The sequence below is a fragment of the Alosa sapidissima genome, chromosome 1, assembly GCF_018492685.1.
Source record: "Alosa sapidissima isolate fAloSap1 chromosome 1, fAloSap1.pri, whole genome shotgun sequence".
NCBI classification, from domain to species: domain Eukaryota; kingdom Metazoa; phylum Chordata; class Actinopteri; order Clupeiformes; family Clupeidae; genus Alosa; species Alosa sapidissima.
The window spans coordinates 43,744,341-43,766,786 of NC_055957.1; the positions used below are offsets into that span (position 1 = coordinate 43,744,341).

Sequence of the window (22,446 nt, forward strand, 5' to 3'; positions counted from 1 at the left end):
GAGAGCGAGAGAGAGGGCGAGACACTCTCTAACACAGCACAGCAGGTCTGAGCTTTCCAGGTTTAGCACGCTGTCAACAGGGAATAGGATCGGGTTGGAGGGGCCTCTCCTCAATGTACAGCAGCACCTTGGACTAGACTAGCTTGTTCAGGAGAGTCAGAATCCTTGCGGGCCGCAAATGTGTTATGGAACAAACGAGACATTCCATTCAGCCAAGACACTGCGCGAGACATGAACAAAAAGAGTGGTCTGGAGAAAGCAGCCGGCTGCTTATCAGAAAAGGATCAGACGGAATAAGTCTGATATAAATATAAAAACATACCACTCCACTCTGAGCAATCTGAGCTCTAAACCTCACAAATTCTTTAATAAATCCATCTTTTACAATGTAGCCTTTGGGCAACATACTGGACTTTTGCAAAAACTTTAAGTTTGGGTAGATTTGTCAATCAGTGTTAATCCGTAACACATTTTTACAATTACAGTTGAGTTTGAATAATATCTGACTTATCCAAGTATGGTACAATGATTGCCCTTGATTGACGATTGTGGCATGTGATATTAAAACTCTTTTGTCAGCGTTTGTGGAATATTAAATTTGTGTGGTGAAATTAACAGTGGTGTAAAAAGGACAGAGCCTTGTCCATTATTGAATGCATATGTCTCTGCCACCCTTTTCCCATCATAGGTCCAATGAGGGATGTACTGAAATGATCCAGCTCAGTCGCTTCTTTGGGTTAGACCTGCAAGTGAGCGCATCTTTTGCTTGATAGATTTTAAGTGATATAACATATTGCTGAGCTTGGCTGTCTGTCAGATTGTTTATTGTATCATTATGTAATCTCTTGAATCATTTAGTCTTCCAGTGACCTTGGTCTGAAGACAGATTCTAATGTGTCAGCTATAAGTTGAATTCATCTGGGACTTGGACATCTAAGCAGTCCTTTTGTGATAAGTTACTCTGGCACCCTTCAATTCGCACAAGACATCTATTCACAAACTCTTACAACATGATCCAACATTTCATCTCCATGTCATTTTATGTCCATGATAACGTAAGTGTAAGTAGCAGCAGAGGCACAGTACAATAAATTGTATATATTACTTCTGACCACCTATCAGCATGGGCAGTTAAGTGAACACTTCTTTTAATGTGGTTTTAAAATATTTTTTCTCATTTTCAGTTCTGTTTCTCTTAACTCTTCAACACTCTGAAATGGAGCTCTGAGGAACATCTTACATCCCCATTAAACAGCTTTTACACAGATTTGCAGGTCTCCTCTCTGAAAAGTTTTGTGTTGATAGGAGAGTGACCTTAGATTGGACCCTCTAGATATGCCTCATTCTATAGGTCTCCCAACTTTAAACATATACTGCAACCACAGACAGACACATACACACTATTCAGCGCAGATTACTGCTCTAATTACTGTTTAGCAAAAGAAGAGAGCCAAAAGAGTCTCAGCCTAGACAGGATATTTAACACACTTGTTTTTTTACCCTTAGTGTAGCGTGAAAAGTGGTTGAGCTTAAAGTACATATAGTAGTGCATTTTCATCAGCATTAGTCCTGGGTTGCAGGGCAAGGGAAGAAAGGCGAAGACTCTTTCACCCGAACAACAATTTCAATGCGAAAGGTCAATGCATGATTGCATGTTTTCAGAGCAGGGCTTCCTGTGAAAGGTCAGGTAAACAATTCCTATGAAAATTGTTTGCAAAACTGACGGTAGTCAAGCGAGAATGGGTGTGTCTTTATGAGTGTGCATTACTTCCTTACACATTCAGATAGAAGATAGAAAGTGTGCAAATGATGAAGGGATGAATGGTTAGATTTTATATTTATGTTAATGTTATGCGGCAGATGCTTTTGTCGAAAAATTTGTCCAAACAACATCAACAACTAATATATTATCATTGAACATCAGCAGAAGGCTATCCCGATGAGTGGAAGTCTGTGATGGAGGGAATATATCACCTCTTGAAATCATGTGGAGTTCAGTCACTGCATGACTTGTGCAAATGATCAGAGCTTGTCTCAAAAAGAGCCAAAAACAACAGAGTGTTCACGGTAACATGAGCTAATTATTTATGTGCAGCATAACAAATGCTTACAGGATGTTTTTTCCTCAGATGATTGAAGGTTTACAACAAGAGCATTAGTTTATGATCTTGACATCTGAGGTTGTAAAATCCGGCCAAGCCTTTAGTTGTTTTTATTGTCGTTATTGTCTATCCTCAATTGATTTGTTAGTAAGAAATGCCTTTGAGATGTGTTGGTTTACTTTCCACCTTGCTGTCAGACGGTAGATGCATGGTTCGTCATGTTTTTGTTTTCATTCAGTGTCTGTAGGTTGGCCATTCTTTTAAAGTGAACAGAGGGTAGAAAAACCTCAGACTCACTCAACCGTCCACTCCTGACTCATGCAGTATATTGTTCTGTAATGTATACGTGTACATGCGAATGAACAGCAAGTTTGTGCAGCAACTCTCCTGTTGAAGATGGTTTACAGTTCAACAGAACACAGGCCACAGTGTTCTTGCTGCTTCAAATTCCAACACACAGACAATAGTTGAGTGTAACATATGTTTCATGTATCCTATGAAGGCTTAAGCAAACAAGCCAGCGAGAAATGCCCTCAATCAAGGCTGGGGTCAAGGTTTATTTCCATGGTGGAGTTTATTTCTGCCATCGAAATATTTGTTTTCCTTTGGAAATCATGGACCTAATTATCGAGCCATCACAGTGTGGAGCGAATCATTTTAAGTCGGCCGAAAACACGTGGGCAAACACACTCTGGAAATGTCTGGACTGGACGCGAATTGTTAAGGAAATCCTGCGGGTTCCTAAACACCCTGCCTTGGTATTTCTGCATAATGTGTCATCAATTACAGCAGTCCTGGTAAATATGTTTGAATGGTTGGTGTTGGGCAACTGTGTGTGGTATTGTGTGAGTTGTATTTCAGGTTGGCTGCTTTCATTTTCTAAACGTATTAGGGACACCTGGCCTACAGGTGCAATATGCTAATACAAATTTATGATAACCCACTGTGTAGACCTAAACCTAAAGAACAGACTTAGTAAGAGCTATATAACTGTATTCTAAGAGCAAGCTGTTGTTCTCGCAGTACACTGGACAAAGACATTCTTCTTCAAGCCCATTCACAATACCATCTATAGCATCTTGGTCTTGATGTTAAGGATCCATTACATCAAGAGATGAACGCCCACACCCAACTCCTTCCAACTCTATTCACATAAATATACAAAGCCAACGCGAATGGCTTTAAGGTAAATTGGGTGACCCAGACATTACAGATGTTCCATGGATAAGTAGGCGGGTCTGCAAAAAAAGCGAGTCTTAAATGTAAATATTTGTAGAGCGCCTCTGATTCACAGCTTCCTCGTCGACTCGCATGCATGGAAAACAGACGTCTGGAACTCTGGGGCTTTTCATTTATCTCCAGCCAGATTGGGGACCCCATAGGACCTCACAAGTCATTTCAGATTAGGATGCACTAAGCAGGTTTCTTGAAAATGTTTTGGCAAAATCTGTCATGTTCAATCTTGTTTGTAGCACACACACACACACACACACACACACACACACACACAACATAAATCAAATGTTCCAACAGCGCCCTCCTTAGAAAAGTAAGAAGAGGTGCAGTTGAACAGGTGGAATACACCTATTTGAACAGATGGTTTTCTGAGGACCTAACAAATATTGTAGTCAAAAAACGAATGCCAAATAAATTAATCATTTTATTAGAGTCGGCTACACAGTCTCAGCAGAAACACTTGAGAGAGCACAGACAATGAACAGTCTTTGAATATCAATGATGATTTATAATTTCAACATGTTTATATGCACACTTTGCCAGGCAGTGCATATGTTATCTTTTTCTTCTTTTCCACTGATAAATGCCATATATTTGAACGTAGGGTTGAACCACACACAGTCAAGCAGCACACTGGAGAACCGGGTTTTAACACATGAACGGGGCAGAACAAGCACTCAGTCATGAGGTTCATTCACTATTAACATATCCCAACAGCTTGCAAGGGGTACATTGTATGGTGGACAGTATGGCGTTTGAATTTCAAAGGAAAACAACTTCAAGCTGAGAGCATCCGCTCATCTCCATTTTAGTTATTCTCTGGCATGGCCTGTTCCCATGTAAAGCAAGGTGTTTTAACACATCATGACCACTGATTTATCTCTTGCACCTTAAAAGGAAGGGGAAAAATCCATCACAGATTCCTTTCACAGGGGCTGGGGGATCCCAAAATGATTCAGGAGAACCTGCACTGGGCAGGGGTGCTGGAACATGACAGACTTAGTAGATGTTTGAGATTTGGTGGTAGTGGTGGGGTGGGGGGGCCCAAGGTGTGTATGTGCACAGGTCATGCCTGCAGGAAGTCTCTTGAGCAGTTAATACCGCAGACATCAACATTGCCTTTGACGACAGATATCAATCCCGCTCCGCTTTCTGTGTTTGATGACAGTGCACAGCTGGAGGTATGCTCAGGACCAGTGGGGCGGAGACTGGTAGACGCGTGCAGTACAGCCTCACCACAAAGTCAAGAGCTTCATAGTAAAAAACTGATAGTGTTACCTACGCTGTCATTCATTGCTTGGATCCCCTCCCACCTGACTGAATGTCAGAAAGTTCATACCTCACAATAGACCAGTTGCAAGGGGCAGCTCTCACCGCAAACACTGTTCATGTCCCTTCCAAAATAGGAATTATGATTTTTAGGTGGAGTTCAAGAAACAAGCTTATATCTGTGGTTCATTTATACATTAGATCATGTCAGAGGTTCTTTGTACAAAGAAAGCTTAATGTTGGTTATTTGATATATTAAAATCCATTCCATATAGGCTTGTCAATCTTAATACCACAATACTAAGATATCTTTTTTTGTGCACCAATTCTTACTTTTTACAGTAAGCATTATTACTTATGAATAGATCTGTCAAGAAAGGGTCTCTTTATTACATGCTAGTAAGCTTATATCAACCCAATCAGGTGAGAAGACACTGCTCTCTCTGGAGCAAGTCTGAAAATGGTTGGCATAACATGGTTGGCATGGTAACATAGTCACTGAGTGAACAGCTGCTCCCCTTGCTTTGCATAGGCAGACATCACCCATCGAGAGTCAGATTGTGGACCCAGCAATATGAACAAAATGGCAGACACAACAGACACCCTGGTGCCGTGATTGTCATGTACTTTAAAATGGCATTAGTGATCCACAATTGGATTTCCTGTTCTGGTCCCTCCAAGCGTTCTCAAATACACTGGCTCTGAATCGGTCAGTGCTGTCTTGAATTTGTGCTTGCGTATCTTAGAATAATGAACTTCTTACATGTCCTAGCAGTCAACTTCAGTCTCAGAATATCAGTTGGAGTCCGTGCAGCTCTCATCAGCACTCAGCATCAGCTGTCTCGACCTCCCTCCACACACCCCTCTAATTCTACTGTCTTCAATGTGAAGACACAGCATTAACTGGACCGTCCATCAGGAGACATTTATTTCATGAATTAAGACACCCCATTTGTATAATATGCATGGGGCTTACTCTGTAATAATGAATGAGCATGAGGTGTTGTTCAGCCACCTGTTCCCTTACCAAAGACAATCAGGTGGGAATAATATAGACTATATCAATGTTACCATGACATGCATGTATCTTGCACCCTGTCAGTGGTCGATGGTCATGTTTTGTATGTCAGAACTTGAGGGAAGACATAACTATTACTATTATTAGTGGTAGCTGTAGCATTACTAAGCTTTAACAGTACTGAGCAACTAGCCATGGGCCACATAACAGTTGGTTCAGGGAAAGACACATTTGTCATAGCTTAAAAAGTGGTCCCCCTTACACCGTGTTCACCAGTAGCTTACAAAGGGATACAATCATCGCACCAAGTGCTCCACCAGCATATACGCACAAACACAGAGAGTGACTTTAAGTCCTCTAATAGAACGTTATGTGTACGTTATGTGTACGTTATGTCCAGTTGATTTGACACCACAAGGACAAAAGATGTTAATTTTTCTTTAACGTGAAGGTGACTGAGACGTCCAACCCGCCATATTTGTCCTTGAAGTGGATCAGTCCTTGTTAGTCTCTCACTTCAAGCGGAAATGCTTCTACATTTCCACACTCTCTTGCTCAAAGCGGGGGCGTCCTTTCTAAGCTTCGCTCGAGAAACGCTCACCCTGTCTCTCACGCTAAAACAGCCCTCTGCCTTCAAGAAGTGCAGACCAAGAGCAAACCAGCCATTTTCAATAAAACAGCCTTCATCAGGACATCATCAGCAACACTCCGCCAGATCTGGTTGGCTACTTGTTCAGAGGCTTGCTGCCTTTGGAGGCCTGTGTTGTGCTGTTTGCCGGGGGGTTCTGGCTGGCGGTGATGGCTCTGGCCGTGGTCAAGTCCTTTTTGGAAGTGTCCGGCTCCCACAGGAAGAACTCGTGCAGCAGGGTGTTGACAGTCTCTGGACACTCCATCATCACCATGTGGCTGCCTTCCTCGATGACTTTCAGGAAGGCAAACAGCAGGATCTGAAAAGAGGAAGTGAGGTTGCCACCAATGGACTTCACTAAGAGAAGCTTTCCACCAGACAGTGACTAATATCAACTGTGTGTGGTATCATAGGCACTCTATAAACAACTCACCCTAACCCAGCCAATCAGTTCACATTACTATACTTGAGCCATAATTAAAAAAGAAAACTTTGCCAACTACAAATATTTGTTGTGTCATATCAATCATCTCGATCTGAGTGCACCTCTCGTCTCTCACCTCTGCCATACGCTGGTCCTCCTCCATGGGCACGAATTTGTCGTACATGCCGTGCACGAGCAGGATGGGCACGGTGAGCTCGGCGTGGTACACCTCATCCCCCTCGGGCCAGTACTGCCCACTCATCATGGCGCGCAGCACAAACGGGGACACGTTGAAGGCATTGCCCTCCTTCAGGAGCTGCTTCTCTTTGGCACCCTGACGGGCGAAACCAGCCCTGGTGAGATGAAGAGAAAGCGGGTGAGCTCACCAAAATGCTGAGATATAGGTTAACCCAAATGTGATTATGTTTGTCCTCAATTGCTTACATGCACTTAATGAAAATATTTCTCAGAGATTTCACAGTTCTCATGCAAAGACTCCAAGCTTGATTGGATTACCGGTGTTGAACAAATAGAAAGCATTTATTCACAGCTAATCGATATGCTTGCAAAATTATGAGCTTCTAATGTCACTGTGTGAAACTTTCTGTGCACAATTCTACAATCAGCAATCATTTGTTATCCATAAGAGATACCATCTATTCTGTGTTGCTATATGCAAGCATGGGTCTGAGGCACTTTTAGAGGCACTACTGTTTTGCCTTTTTTGGTTAAGAAGACTTATTAAGAAAAGTTGACAAGTTCAGGTGTTTACTGTAGGTCTATTTCAATTAAAAGTGGTGGACAGTATGGCGTTAGAATTTCAAAGGAAAACAACTTCAAGCTGAGAGCCTTGTCTAGGTGCTTACTGTAGATCTTACGTCAATGACAGAGAGAGGAATGAATACAATTCATTTTTATTCAATACGTTTTATCTTTTCAGTTTTTCTGATTGATCTGAAAATTTAGAAAGAAATAGCACAAACTGCTGAAACTTCTGATACTGAAGACTATGTTTTGCATTTTGTTGTCCAGTGTGTAATGGTTGAAAGCACACAGTGATTTGACTACAAGTTGTGTTGTTTGAAGGCATTTGCTTTTGCTGAATGTTTTAGATGTTTTGAGAGTGTTACGGTCTTTTGCAAGCAACATGTGTCATTTTGGCCAGAGTGCTTCTGTTTAGACCTGTGTTAATTATTTTGAAAACGTGATGTCAGAGTTGACACAAGCAATCAAGAAAAACTGTAATCATTGGACTTTCTATTTCCATTTGCCAGGTTGATGAACTGTAGCCCAGTACACATGGGTCAGAGAAAGCGATACATTGGCTTTGAATTGCAATTTTTTAATAACTCTGTCATACCTTTATACAGTGAGGTAAATTCATCAACTTAAACACTGATTTGTATGTCAAGGCTCAGAATTTTGGCTATTTACAATAATCAGTTTTGTATATATTTTATCAAGAGGTGTCTTAATTGCTCTACCATATGATGCATTAATCTAAAATCAAGACGATATTCTTGTACAGGGGTTGCATACGTAGGTTAACATAAATATAATCAACTGTAATCAATCAATAGTAGTAAGTTATTTTATATGTTTACATATATGTTTACATATTTTGATATGTGATAATGAAGTAGACACAAAGTAGTTCCTTTAGTTTAAAATAACAGCTTCAGACTCAATTTGATGCTAAACTCACTACACTGAGACGGTTTTAGATGAACTGGGTACATCCCTAGCGCTTAATGGGTACCGAGCTCGTTGAAAACTGACAAAAAGGGAAATTCCCACATTGTGAATTTATGAATTAAGGATGATATATTGTATTATATAACATAAAATTCAGAATTAGATATTTTCATAACATATAATGCTTCATAACTTAATACTGTTTCTCCCTGACATTGCCCTGGTGGCGTTCCCCTGCAGTGTGTGCTGAGTGCTGACCATGCGTGCCGTGCGTCTTACTTGAGGAAGCTCCAGGCCAGGCAGGGCGAGAGGCAGTGCAGCACGCAGGAGGGCAGCTGGAAGATGGAGCACAGGCTGGGCTCCAGCGCCGTGGGCCCCCCGCCGTTTATCATCACCACTTTGTGCACCTGCTCAGGGTACTCGTGTGCCAGAAACGTGCAGAAGGACACTCTGAGAGAGAGAGAGAGAGAGAGAGAGAGAGAGAGAGAGAGAGAGTTCATTATCGTTCACAGTACCTTTTTCTGTTCCCTTCAGAGTACATGAACAGCCAATAAAGTGACTGGTGAGAGAGAGTGAGAGGGAGACAGAGAGGGGGGGAAGAGAGAGACTGAGAGGAGGAGTAATTTGGAGCTAATAAATGAGGATTTACTGTACACACTGCATCAGATCAGTTGGCACAATTTTCAGCACATTTCACACCTCTGCATCTCTCTACTCTTAAGCTTTTAGCAGCGCTGCATGTGTTTAAGTGTCAGATTAAATCAGTGTCTTATACAACAGATCAGGCCATTAACCTCAAGAATTAGTAACATTCTATGCAAGATTGTAAAACTAAAATCGAATAGAAAAGATATTACAGACTCTCTCATATTGATGCATGTGGGTTTTCTAAATCCTAAGCTGATAAAGAGTACAGTATTGCTTCAGTGAGGCAGTAGGAACTGCTGTGTAAGCAGCAACCATCATTCAGCTACAGCAAATGACAAACTGACACAGCAAATATGATTGCAGAGTAGATCTGCAGCCATACACTACCAACTGACCAATATGAGAGAAAAATGGAGACTCTTGAGTTAGGAGTCACAGATGTAATATATGTAATTATAGAGATTAAAAGGACAAAGGTAAAACACTTTCCTCTCCTATAGCTGCAATGGTATACTGCCTGCAGGTTGAGAATGCTTGTTTTTGTGTCTTTAACTTATCACTTTCAGTTACTTTGGTTATGGTTATGGTATTTAGCAGACGCTTATGGTATTTAGCAGACGCTTTGACATACAAATAACAACAATACAAACTTAAATTTAACAGTAAACAATTAAAAAAGTTGGTAAGACTACATTAAGAAGAATAGCAATAATAAACAACAATGCAAATTCAATCAATAGCCTAATGAAAATAAATAAATACTATAATATACAAACCATAACGCATAAGATAGGCTTAATTAACTAAGTGCATGTTGAACATATATGCCTTTAGAGCCCTCTTGAAAGACCTAAAATATTGTTTTAGCATATTGTCAGTTCATTACTCCATGCCCACTCACCCGTAGGAGTGCCCGATGAGGATGTTGCGTTTGCGTGCGTATCGCTTGAAGATGGCGCGCAGGTCCTCAGCCAGCGCGTAGAAGGTGTACGCGGCGGCGATTTGGGGCGCGGTGCTGGCGCCATGGCCGGCCAGGTCGGGGGCGATGACCTCGTAGCCGAGGCGCGAGAAGAAGTTCAGCTGGCTGCCCCAAATGTCCAGCGAGCCGCCCACGCCGTGCACAAAGAACAGCGCCACGTCGGCGTCCGTGCCCTTGCAGCTGGAGATCTTGCGCTCCGAGTCGATCATCACCGTGCGCTTGGGCTTCCTCCGCTTCCGGCGTGGAGGGGGTGCCGGCTTCTGTGGCCCGGCAGCGGCCGAGCCGTTTCCCGTGGACGTAGTAGGGGGCAGTGGCGCGGGTTTGGGGTCAGGGGTCGTGGCAGCAGTTGCGCTGTTGTAGTCGGCCAGCTCCACCTCCAGGGTGGTGCAGGGCTCCACATCTCCGTTCTGGCACTGCAGGATCTCTGAGTGCAGCACATCGCCCAGGTTCTCGATCACCAGCTGACCGTTGCGGTAGACGGTGATTTTGCGCTTGCAGTGGACCGTGCTTCCCCCCTCCTCCCCGCTCACCTCCTTCTCCTCCTCCTTCCCCGTCCCTGGCCCCTTCCCCTGGTCCTGACTCAGCTCGGTCTTCTGCTCCAGCTCCTGCTCTTGGTCCTGGTTTTGCTCCTGCTCCTGGATTGGCTCTGGGTCCGGTTTCGGCGGGCGCTCGGGGATGATGTGGCGAATGCGCAGCACCCGCCCGGGCTTCACCTCCACAAACTCAAAGCCGTCGGTGCACCCTGAGGACTCCACCGGCAGCACCACGCCACTGCCCGTCTTGCCTGTCAGGCAGCACAAGATCCCATCTGTGATGCTGGTCAGCATGGTGCCTCACGTCCTGCAGAGACACAGAAAGACTACTTTAACTCTCTCTCTCTCTCTCTCTCTCTCGTCTCCCACACACCACACAGATAATCATGCCAACAAATGTTGTTTACTAGTACTCTCTCTCTTTCTGCCTCTCTGTCTCTCTAACATTCCCTTTTTGTTTACAGAGGGAAGTGCTTATAAAAACATTTTCAATGTTTCTATAACAAGATGGAATGTATCCTTGTATCATATAATATAGAATAGCATAAATCCTGTCACTAAAAACAATCTATAACATAGAAACGCAACGAGTAGGTGAAGACAAAAAATATTTTCCAGGAACCAGACATTAGTAACATCTAACAGTTTTAAGTTTTACCAATCCTCTCAATGAAATAGTACTCACTCTGGCCTCAAAGATCCAAATTCAGCTCCCCGCATTCACCCACATAACATTCATACAGTACATCTGAATCACTGACTTAAACTGCAAGACAATACCCAGAGCTTGTGGCACTGACTGGCGGTGTTGTCAAAAGGGCAGTGATTCACATTCTGACACATAGACATTCTATAATTAGACAAGGCTCTTCTAACATGGCCTCCTTGGTATTAATAGCAATAGGTTAGCATTAGCACGTGACTGGCTCCAGGTCTTCCATACCACTGAATACAATTATTACTCTTAAGCTGGTTTTCAATGGTGGCTAGCCTCCACCGGAAAGGGGTGTCCAATGTCCACCCATCCAAAACATCTAAATATAGGCAAGAGGAAGACCAATCAGCTACCTCCTAACCCAGCACTGAAGGAATTCAAGAGGAGATCCAAGAAGGCCTTGAATCTGATAAAAGGACACCAGAATGGGTCTAGACATTTTGAATGTCAGCCACAGCTCTGTAAATTACAGATTAAAACGGGCACTGCCTAATTTAGTAAGGCTTTAGACATCAGCAATATATTAAATAATTGCCCTGTATTTATAGTGTTATTAGTTATATAACAACTTACATCTGACTTGCATATCAAACAAAAAGTCTGGTTTTGCCTACAGCAGAGTCAGAGCTTTCTAGTCTAACAAAGCCGTCTGAATTCAGTGCCTATTTAAAACATGTGAATATGTTGTTACAAACTGACACTCTGGCATACAGACCAATTGTAATAACAGTATTTTCACAAACTCCTTCTTGGCTTATAAACACAGTGAATGATTACATTGAGAATAAATTGGTATGCTGTTTAAGTTCTCTTGGCATATCTTCCAAGCAGAATACAACAACATCCGGATTATTTCATCCCTCGTAGCTGGTTTCATAATTCAGCTTAATCAAGCCTTGTCAGAAGTTATTCACATCAAACGCCGCATGCTGAGATGCAGAACAACATTCTCACCGCGGCCCTCACAAAGCAACGCCATCAGGACTTCCTCAATTCCCAGTGCACATCCACCATTACACACACTTTATCCTAATGGCTACCAGACGGGCATCCTACAGCCTGCTGACCGCAGCAGCCTCTGTCTGCCACCACAGCAGCTCAGAGCCGTGGCTGCTAGGAGGACAAAAGCTACGGCCGAAGATATTGTGACGGTGGGAAATATAAACACTACCATGCCCGTGGCAGAGCACGGCAACAGCTGACACGCTCGCCCGCATCAGCACATCCTGTACAGTGCAGTGCAGTGGAGTGGGGAGTGGTAGTATAGTCCCACATGACATCTGGCGGGGACTGAATAAAACTCGGGCCAGATCTGGCCCACATGCGTGCGGTTACTGTATTTGAGGCTCCAGAGACTAGCACTGCCACTGCCGCTGCTGCTGCTGCTGTTGTTGCTGCGAAGTGGGCTGTGCTGTAATGCAGGGGCGGGGAGACTGCAGCGAGAGGAGTGTGGGGGAGAGACGTGAGAAGAGGGCCGGAGAGAAGGCGAGACGAGACGAGACGAGAGGATAGCATGAGAGAATAACAGAGCAGACTGGATGAAGAGGAGATTAGTACAGCAGTAAGAACGAGAGTCAAGCTCAGCAACACCTACACAGACACCAGCCCCACTAGCCCCAGAAGCATCATCTTCCTTTGTCCTATACATAATTAACATGCTGGGGAAAGGTGGTTTTTACCCCTTCAATAATTCATTCTTAAAGATGCCTGTGAAATGACTCCTCCACACGTGTTTGTGTGTATTATTTTCATTGTGGCAGAAAGTAGATCGCCCATTGATGGGTCTGGATGGTGATCTGTCCTTTTCACTCGTCAAGGGTGAGTTAAGCTCTGATCCTTCAATGCCGAGTCATTCTCGAAGATTCCCTTCTGAGACACATCTCTGTAACAACGCAGAGAAAGAAAGCCCTTGCATGTGGTACTGTAATTGCCCGTGTTTATACCACTCTGGGTTTCCATGGTGATCTCGCATTCTCCTCTCGTTGGCTCTGCAGTCGGGCCGGGTGCAGGGTGCATTGCGAGGAGCCAGGATCCATATTCATGAGGAGGTCTCAGTGTGGGAGTCATGATCGAGAGGCAGCTCCACGGCTTCTACTTCAAAGAACAGGGTCAGCGTATGCAGAGGCTGCCTGCTGTGCAGACGCTGTCATGCCATGTTGTTAGTGAGTGACGCATTTGTGCCAACAAAGCTTCATAATACCACAAAATTGAAGCATTTACAGCATAGAGGCTGCACGACTTTAAAAATGCTGTTACATATACCACTGACACTTGGGACATTATGCACAGTATATTGAGTGTATATTAACATTGTCTACACCCTGTATCTTTCCTCCAAGAGCTGCTAACGTCCTCGCATGTGTGAAAATTAGTTAAAGGTAATTTTCATTCTGAAACACCTGCAGGCATCATGCACAGTACCCAAAAGTGGCCTCTGTGGCTACAAGTCTCCTAGGACCCAGCCCAGACCAGGCCAGCCCAGCCCAGCCCTGTCTGACCGACCCTGACCACAGACCTGGCGAGAGCAAGACAGCTGATTATTCACAGGCGGGGCGGCGCCACACTGAAAGGGCTATGGCTGCTGGCACAGGGCCTCGGACGGACCCGGGAAGGCCGGGATCAGCACTCCAACGCTGCAAATCAATAGTGTGGACAGCAGGGGCTGCCTAGAGAGCCTGGCAACCGGGCAGCAGGACTCCCTGACCCTTAAGTGCATTACGCAACACAGAAGCACGAGGGCCTGCTGTTCAATCCAACTGCAGAGCAAAGCCAACCATACCTGGTATCCAATGAGAAATTAAACCCTATGTGGACATACTGTACTCAATCTTTACCATTAAAGCAGGCATAAATGTAGGGGGGGGGGGGGGGTCGGAGGGCAATGTTAATGTCCAGACTTGACAGCAAGTTCAATAGAAGACTCTGATGGCACTGTGGGTGGGGGAGCAGGAAGGTCAGGAGGGAGGGAGGTGTGTGTATGTGTGTGTGTGTGTGTGTGTGTGTGTGTGCAATCAATCTTGCAAATGGGATGACGGATTGCAGGATTGGCACGTTGGCCAGGTGCACAGCATCTCAGTGAGAGAGTTAATTAAGAATAGAAATAGCACAGGGTTCAATGTGTGGAGGGGGCTCACTGGAGAGGGAAGCAACGGGGGCCCTGTCTTGTCATCGGTAAGTGGCAAAACACACCGGGCTTCTAGAAACCTGTGACGCAGCACTGGGGCACAGCAGCAAGATAAAATGCAACACAGCAACCAAACAAAAAGTAAGCTATGCTAGCCATTCATCGTCACAGTGGACACGATGCTGTGTTGGGGGGTCATACAGTAGTATAACTATTAACATAACATCTTGTAGAGATGTAGGAATATGCACAAGAACAAACATAATTTCTGCTGCTGTCTCGTTCATATGAATATAAAGGAGAGCTCCACTTGTATGAGTGCACCTTAACCTATACAATCTGCTGCCTAATTTAACCAAATTATATAATTCACTGCCACTGGCTTACGTTAAATTCAAAATATGTCCTAACACCAATGAGTCAGCTTCACAGAGGGACTCGAATTGAACAAGAATATGTAGGTCAAACCATTTTGCATGAAGTGATTTAGCATGGACCAATTACCTGTATGAGTCACTCACGATGACTCCAAATGGTATCAGTATTTTTTTGGTTAGCGTCAGATTGGGCCTGTGCATAATGGACATTTATTAGAACATGATGTACAGTAGGCTACATTAACCCACATATACCAGGCACGCTTATCTCCGCAGATGATGTTTGTGCACGCACGCTGCACATAATAGGGTGTGCATAATTAATGGACCAGGCGCCAAAGACGCACAGGCAGGTGCATAGAGGCACATACATGCATGAGTTCATGTTGTATATTAACCAGATACTTTTCGTTAAGGTCTATAACACTGACATACAGAATAGCGACTGCACAAGCAACCCAGCAACCCTGTACAATGTCGTTCCATCTCGCAGCACCGTTATTGATGCAGCGTTTTATGAATGACATACACGTAATTATGCACTTAAAAAACATTAACTGAGCTATTAAGACTGTATTTGATTATAATAATTAATTATTCATCTGGATTCAATGACAAAATGTAGGCCTGTACATTTACCCTCACCCATACAGCTTGCATACGTAACTGATGCACTACATGCATTGTGAATGTGCAAATTCTCTTACCTGTATTTTAGAGGATATTTGGATGCAGAGTGGGCAGCTCATGCGTTTAAGGAAAAAATCGCTGTGAAATAATCTGTTGCGTATTAAACTGATTGCCTATTATATTCAACGGATTTTAACGGAATGCGCAACCAAAGATGAACACAATCACCAGCTGATAAAACGGATTAGATATACATGTATGCCTGGGTTCTCAAGCCCAGGACATTCCGACATCTCCATGGCGATGACCGATAAGGATGCGCCAGAGTAGAGCATCCCTTGTAGCAGAGCTCACGGGCTGGTTTTCTGCCAACCTCTGTGTCCTTGTTTTCCTCAATCACAGCGCACTTCAGTCGGTTCCCTTCTCGGTTTGAGTGGCAGCGGGGTCAGCGAATTGCCGTCTACTACATCGCGTGTGTGAGCCAATTACTGAATACTCCCCTCCTGTTGCTAAGGTCTGGAAGAGGAAGTGAAGAATTCTGTAGAATTCCACTGTATGCTCCAAAGAGTGTTACAAAACGAATCTATACACTCGACTCTTATCAGTGTGTGCCTCATGTTCCCCTCACTGACAGTGCCACAACAACAAGAAAATTGATAAAATGGAAAGGTTGGGCCACACTCAGAGAAGGGTAACAAAGTAAAACAGCTCTTGAACCCAGTGTTTTGCATCGATAACTGAAAAAAAAAAAAAAACATGTAAAAAAGGGAAAGATCTACCACAACATCAAAAATCTCGCCTGAACACAGATACAAAGGCAAATTATTACCTAAATAATTCGGCTATCGAAACAAAAATAATTGTTTAGGCGAAGAAAACAATTTTACTTTATGTTAATGTTAATGCGGACAAGCCGAACTATCACTGGGGTGGGTTGGCACTTGGATTGTATTCAGAGGGTTCCCGTGTCACCCTGCATGGTGCATCTAGTCATGCCTCTGCTAACTGATCTTTTTTTTTAATGAATTTAAATAGTAGTAATGAAGCCACTGACTACTGATCACTATGTGACCATATGATGCCTTCATGGAAAAAATAGTCACAAAGATTGTTGCTTGTAAGGTATCATGGTTGCCTGGAATAGACATTGTGACATTGTGACCTTGTGATATTTTATTAATTCAACCGCACACAAATTCATACAAGTGGTCCAAGACCAAAGACATGGACTCACTGGCAACCAAGCACTGACTGAGACAAATTAAAAAGTTCAGTCAAATGGAAAGGTTAATAAATGTCATGACATGGCCCTAGACACTGTTGCTTTGCCACTGGAGAGAGAAGAGCGAGACAACACTGTCCTCTCGCTACCAACCAAGAAATATCAGCAGTTGAATTTTTCATCACATGATTTATACACTGTAACACTTTTCGATATAGACTAGTATGTCTTATTAACATTAAACTACTGATTGGTTCTTGTTCATTTACATAGTATTGTTAAGATATTTACATCTCAAATTCACTGTACATTTTCTCATTAAACTTTCTCATCACCACTTTAAGTATATATGTATATATAAGTATAGTATATATATAAGTATATATACTCTTTTGATCCCGTGAGGGAAATTTAGTCTCTGCATTTATCCCAATCCGTGAATTAGTGAAACACACACAGCACACATTGAGGTGAAGCACACACTAATCCCGGCGCAGTGAGCTGCCTGCATCAACAGCGGTGCTCGGGGAGCAGTGAGGGGTTAGGTGCCTTGCTCAAGGGCACTTGAGCCGTGCCTACTGGTCGGGGCTCGAAACGGCAACCCTCCGGCTACAGGTCCAGAGTGTTAACCAGTAGGTCACGGCTGCCCCCTTTATATCATATCTTTCTCCTAACCACTTCATTTCTCATAACTCATTTCTTACTCATAAATGTATAACTTTCTTACTGTTTCTTTCTCTTACAGTACATGCAGTCTCATTCTCTCGCTCATTTACACACTCACCGATAAAAAAACAGCTTATCAAGAGATCTTGTGGCATCCAAAGTGAAACCAAACTAAATGAGAGGGTTAGTCCACCTCCAGCTGGTGTGTGGGGAGCATTCCTCACGCATAATGGCTGCTGTGCATCAGCCAGGTGGGTGCTGCACATTGGTGGTGGTTAGTGAGGTTCCTCCTTCACTGTGAAGAGCTTTGGGTGTCTAGAAAGGTGCTATGTAAATGCAATGTGTTGTTGTTGTTGTTGTTGTTGTTAGTCTGTTATGTCAGGATTGGATCCCCAAAGGCACAGCTTTTCTCAATTGCTAAGTTGTACCAGTTTCCTTTGCCTCTTTTATAGGCACTTGTGACAATTCTGGCCCAGCCATGCTCTCCCTGTAACAGAAAGGAAAGCATATTAATCAGTGCTAAAACTCAAATGGTGTCAGTCTAAATAAGGTTAATTTGGCAATAAAATACATAAGATAATATTATATAATATATTTGTATATTTTGTATACATCAGAAAACTGAATGTATTTGTATTAGAATGAGAAATAGTAACAACATTATAGTTATTCATTTTAAGAAACATTAAACTTAAAGGTCTCATTCCCCGAGAAACCGTTTAATACTTGTTCCTTTTGAAATACTATAGCTCACTCCATCATAGTCATATTACTGTTCACATGCGCTCTGAGTCTGCAGTCACATTTCTCACTATTGTGAGGCTAAACATCACTCACAATGGGTCTGACTGAGACAGACAGACACTGATGAGGTAAACACACTCACCCAAAACTCTCCCCACGAGTTCCTGACCACCCAGTATTCCGTCCCGTCCTCTGCCTCTCCCCAGCCGGCCACGGACACAATGTGATTCATCAGGGAGAGGGGGTGGAATTCAGCAAAAACACCCCCAGTGTAGGCCTCTAACCCAGATGTGGCCATGATGCCACAGCTACAACACATTTCCAAACCATCATTTCAGAGATGGGTAAGAGAGAAAGGTTTTCACAGCACCGACATCATGGTAGGCCTATCAATTTCCCAGGAACATACTGACAAGAGGGTAAGACTTTATCTGTGGCTTCTGTGCATCAAGTTGTCCGATACACTAAATAATGTACCTAGACAAAGTATGTAAATAATGTGCGTGTTCTACAAATATACAGTGAAAGTGTGAACAGTGGGATCCTTGCCTGATTGGTCCATTTGTGTAGATTTCTGCCTTCATCTTGTCTCGTCCAGACACCTCCCCATAATCACCAACTCGCCAAATGGTGTAGTTCTTCACAGTGTCACATGACCCGAAGAATGTGCATGTCCCACATTGATTGAAAGTGTCACACACTAAATTCATTAAAAATAAAACAGAGAATTAAGGTAGGTCTACATGTTGTATACATTGCAAACATGGGCCTATTGATATGCATTCCACACCTGGGGGGTATTCCAAGTACGTGGTTTAGTGACAAACCGAAAATTGACTGCAGGGTGTTTTTTTGTATTAAAACATATCAAATAAGCCGTGGAGACAATACTTTTCATTGATCAACCACTACAGAGCTTGCTCCGGTATACACTATTAGTGAAGTTTACCCCCCTACCAGCTCGTCCAACCCCAGCACTGAGAATAGTTTAACCAAATGTGACAGTACAACAAATCCTTGCGATACTGGGTTGGAGGAGCTGATAGGGGGACATTTGGTAAGTAATCTTAACAGTCTTCTGTAATAAATTCTGGGTTCGCTAACTACGTTGTTGGTGCTTCGTTTTATGTGTAGGGACCCTGAGCAACCTACTGATGATGTTTGGTGATGTTTTCAACAATATTACTGGTTACAAAATGCTATTTGGGAAGCGTTTCTCTCATGGCCCTTAGCTAATCCACTGTTTGCGATTTGGGGCTATAGCGTATACCGGAGCAAGCTCTGTAGTGGTTGATCAATGAAATTGTCTCCATGGCTTATTTGATGTGTTTTAATGAAAAAAAAACACCCTGGGGTCAACTTCCGCTGGAGTTACACTTTATTAACTCAAAGTAAGTGGTAAACCTCCTACAACAAGAGCCCTATGGCATTAATATTTTAGGAGAATGAAGCCATACAGCTCTTCTTTTAGGAGGTTTACCACTTACTTTGAATTAACTTACCCAGGTTTGTCAGTAAAAAAGAGAAAACAGAGAATGAAGGTATATCTACATGTTGTACGCGCTGTACACAAGGGCCTGTTGATATGCATTCCACACCTGTACAGTTTATTAAAGAGCATGTACTATTGGATAATTTGGGTTTTTAAAATGGGGGGGGGGGGGGGGGGGGGGGGTAATTTCATGACCTTGGTAAAACATTTTACTAAAAACACCATGCAACACGCAATTCATTTGTTTAAAGTTGCACGTTTCCATAAAATAAAGGTTATAAATTAAACTAATGAAATGAAACTAATGCCTACTTTGGTTTCTAGCTTGGTAATTGTTGCAGGTTTCATCAGGAATTCCTTTCTTGTGGGCGTAGGCATACACCCCAACATGATCACCTCCGAAGCAAGATCCTGCCCTGCCGCAGTCAATCACGTTCTGCACTGACAGGTATGCAGAGGGCCAGGCGCCTTTGCGCTTTATGTTAATACGATCTGAAAAAGAACAAAAATAGCACCTGATATTAGAAAATCTCTATGTAAGCCTCAGACTCAGTTAATCTTCAACTGACTGAATGTCAAAATGCTGGTCAATTCCTGATAGCGTTATTTCCAGAAGGACAGTAGAGATTTTGGTGAATTGGTAGATCATGTTGTTGTAGGCCTAACAGGGTGGTTTGATTGGTTTGGTTTGGTTTACCTGCAAGGGCGCTGGTCGAACCCATGGCCCAACATGAACCACAGTATTGCGGAATATGTTGATTTCGGGTGATGCTAACATAGTTCTTGCCGTTAATGTTTCGCCAGTCCCAAGTCTTCGGGAGGTCGGAGACATTTACATATTCATGCGGCCGTGGATATGTCCTACAGTCATTTAAAACAAAGTAGCAACTTCAGAAATGAGAGCATTGAAACTCATATCGAAAACATTATGTCACGTAAAACATTCCTTACCTCACAAACTTGGGTCTATCATCCTGGATGGGTTTGTAACAGGAATCAGAAACTTTATTTAAAATGTCAGTCGCTTCTATGTATAACTGTACCAAACAAGAAATACAGAACAACAATATTATAGTGGAAGCCATGGTGGTAGGCCTACTTAAAATTTCTCTCGTCTCTTCCCAATATGCAGTAAGACATTTAGCCGTATGTTGCCACCTACCGTTGCGGAAGTAGAACTTGTTTTGTCTTGTTCTGGTATTTCCTTGGATTTGCCATCCCGACAGTAAGGCCAGAGGGTCAGCCCAACAGTCTGTTGAAGTGGACCGAAGTTTATCATCTAAATGCGCTACGCATGCCAAACAAACCCAATGAATAAAACACAAAACACAAATCAACACTGTCCTATTCTTAAACATTTTTGTTCTGGTTTTCATTATTGTCATTAACTGTAACCAGGGACGTTCTAATGAGGAGACACAGCACTCAAGAAATCCTCCATAGAAATGCATGGGGTTAGTTTGTAACGCCAATATGGCAGTTGTCTACACATATCCCACCCCTTCCGCAGCAAAACGTCGACATGTGAATACATGATCCAGTCATGTGGTGTGTTGTGAATACATTGAGCCAATCATGTGTTGTGATCTCAAGGTTGGTGTCAACAATACAGAAGAGAGAAGAAGAACGATTGATATACATATATACCGGTAGTCATCAAATATGAATGATTTTGGTCATGGCAGGCTTGTTGACCTACTGCTAAGACAGTGTTTGCTTAGACTAAGAAAGAGATGACAAATGGTGTTAAATGTATTTGCAACATGTTTTATTCATCCTGATACTGTGTCCCCAGGGGATGGGTTGTCCTTAGTAAATACACACGTAGGCTATTTAACATCCAACCACATACAAACCCATTTTAAATCATATCTTAATGTTCATGAGCATAGTGGCTTTTTCTATTGTTTCTCATTTAAGGCACTGACATACTCTCTAGTTGAGAAGAGAAAATCCTCATTGTTTAGTGATGAGTATTTTTCACCCTGTCTTTGTGGCATGCTCATTTCTGAATCCAAAGATTATGTCTTACTAACTTCAGCTTTGTTTTTCCCTGTCATGCCAGGAGAGGGCGTAATTCCCATACAGCTTTACAGCGTTACTCTACCCTGGCTGCAAATAACATTTGCTGCCGCTAGGGTGCGTCTAGATTTCTATGCTAGGGTTACTCCAGTTCTTCAGAGAATGTGGACCCTTAGTTTGCCTGCTTTAATTTTTGGTTATGGCGGCAGCTCCACAAATCTTTCCAAAGAACTAATAATATATGCACTCTGTTTCAGCCATCAGTAGGCTAAAGCTCAAAACCATGTGTGAGCCATTTACAGTTTTGCATGTTTCCATTCATGCCTTTGTTATTGTTTGTTTCACTGGAGACCATGAGAATGCTGATTAAAGCTCACCTTACAATGTATTGGAAATAAATGGTTGTAGTTTACCAATTAGTTGCTCTTTGAATTGTATTTTTCTGTGTCCAGAGCACAAGAAGGGCACTTGTCTCCCAGGTTGCATGACAGGTGGCAAAGTTGATCACTCCAAAAGCTAGATGTATTGATTAGTTCTCAAGGTCATGGGGTCAAGGTCATCAAGGTCATTATCTCCTATTCTACCTCAATGATGTGCCTACACAATATTGGTGCTCATTTGACATAGCTATATAGAGATTACTACACTGTTGCATTAATTAGTTGTATCAACTACAAAATGTAATGAGTTCATCCTTGGACCATGCAACATCTTTCCACCAAGTTTCATGGTCCAGAAAAACTGACATCCTGCCTTGAAAACAAAACATAACTTGGCGGAGGTGAACACATAAGCTTCTTGACAGAGGTATTAACAATAACCACAACATCAAAAAGTGTTTTTTTCCGTAGGCTACTCAAAGTTTCCAAATGTGCAGAAGTGAAGCGCAAGATTAGTGCAATGCATATTACGCCACCTGAGA

At 42.8% G+C, this 22,446-nt stretch overlaps 2 protein-coding genes across 2 annotated transcripts; both read right to left on the minus strand.

Moving 5' to 3' along the window:
* Nucleotides 1-95: 95 nt before the first annotated feature.
* LOC121719596 (cathepsin Z) lies at nt 96-20,612 on the minus strand. Its single transcript, XM_042105367.1, has 7 exons — nt 20,454-20,612; nt 20,200-20,363; nt 19,815-19,994; nt 18,560-18,710; nt 18,153-18,318; nt 17,439-17,753; nt 96-106 (listed from the first exon to the last, which is right to left on the minus strand). The coding sequence occupies exons 1-6, from the start codon at nt 20,585-20,587 to the stop codon at nt 17,640-17,642; spliced, it is 909 nt and encodes a 302-aa protein (XP_041961301.1). The 5' UTR covers nt 20,588-20,612; the 3' UTR covers nt 96-106; nt 17,439-17,639.
* On the minus strand, nt 3,750-15,889 carry abhd8a (abhydrolase domain containing 8a). Its single transcript, XM_042105354.1, is given in 6 exon segments — nt 3,750-6,439; nt 6,441-6,572; nt 6,814-7,030; nt 8,652-8,822; nt 9,922-10,839; nt 15,456-15,889. Coding segments are annotated over 5 exon segments (1,506 nt in total). The 5' UTR covers nt 10,827-10,839; nt 15,456-15,889; the 3' UTR covers nt 3,750-6,358.
* Nucleotides 20,613-22,446: the final 1,834 nt, after the last annotated feature.

Bases quoted from the DNA above. Each gene is read 5' to 3' on its own strand.
- LOC121719596 (XM_042105367.1), bottom strand. From the start codon at position 20,587: ATGGCTTCCACTATAATATTGTTGTTCTGTATTTCTTGTTTGGTACAG. The intron at 19,995-20,199 runs GTAAACCAAACC...GTTCTTTTTCAG, and splicing joins TTCGACCAGCGCCCTTGCAG to ATCGTATTAACATAAAGCGC. The intron at 18,319-18,559 runs GCAAGGATCCCA...AATGTGTTGTAG, and splicing joins TACACAAATGGACCAATCAG to CTGTGGCATCATGGCCACAT.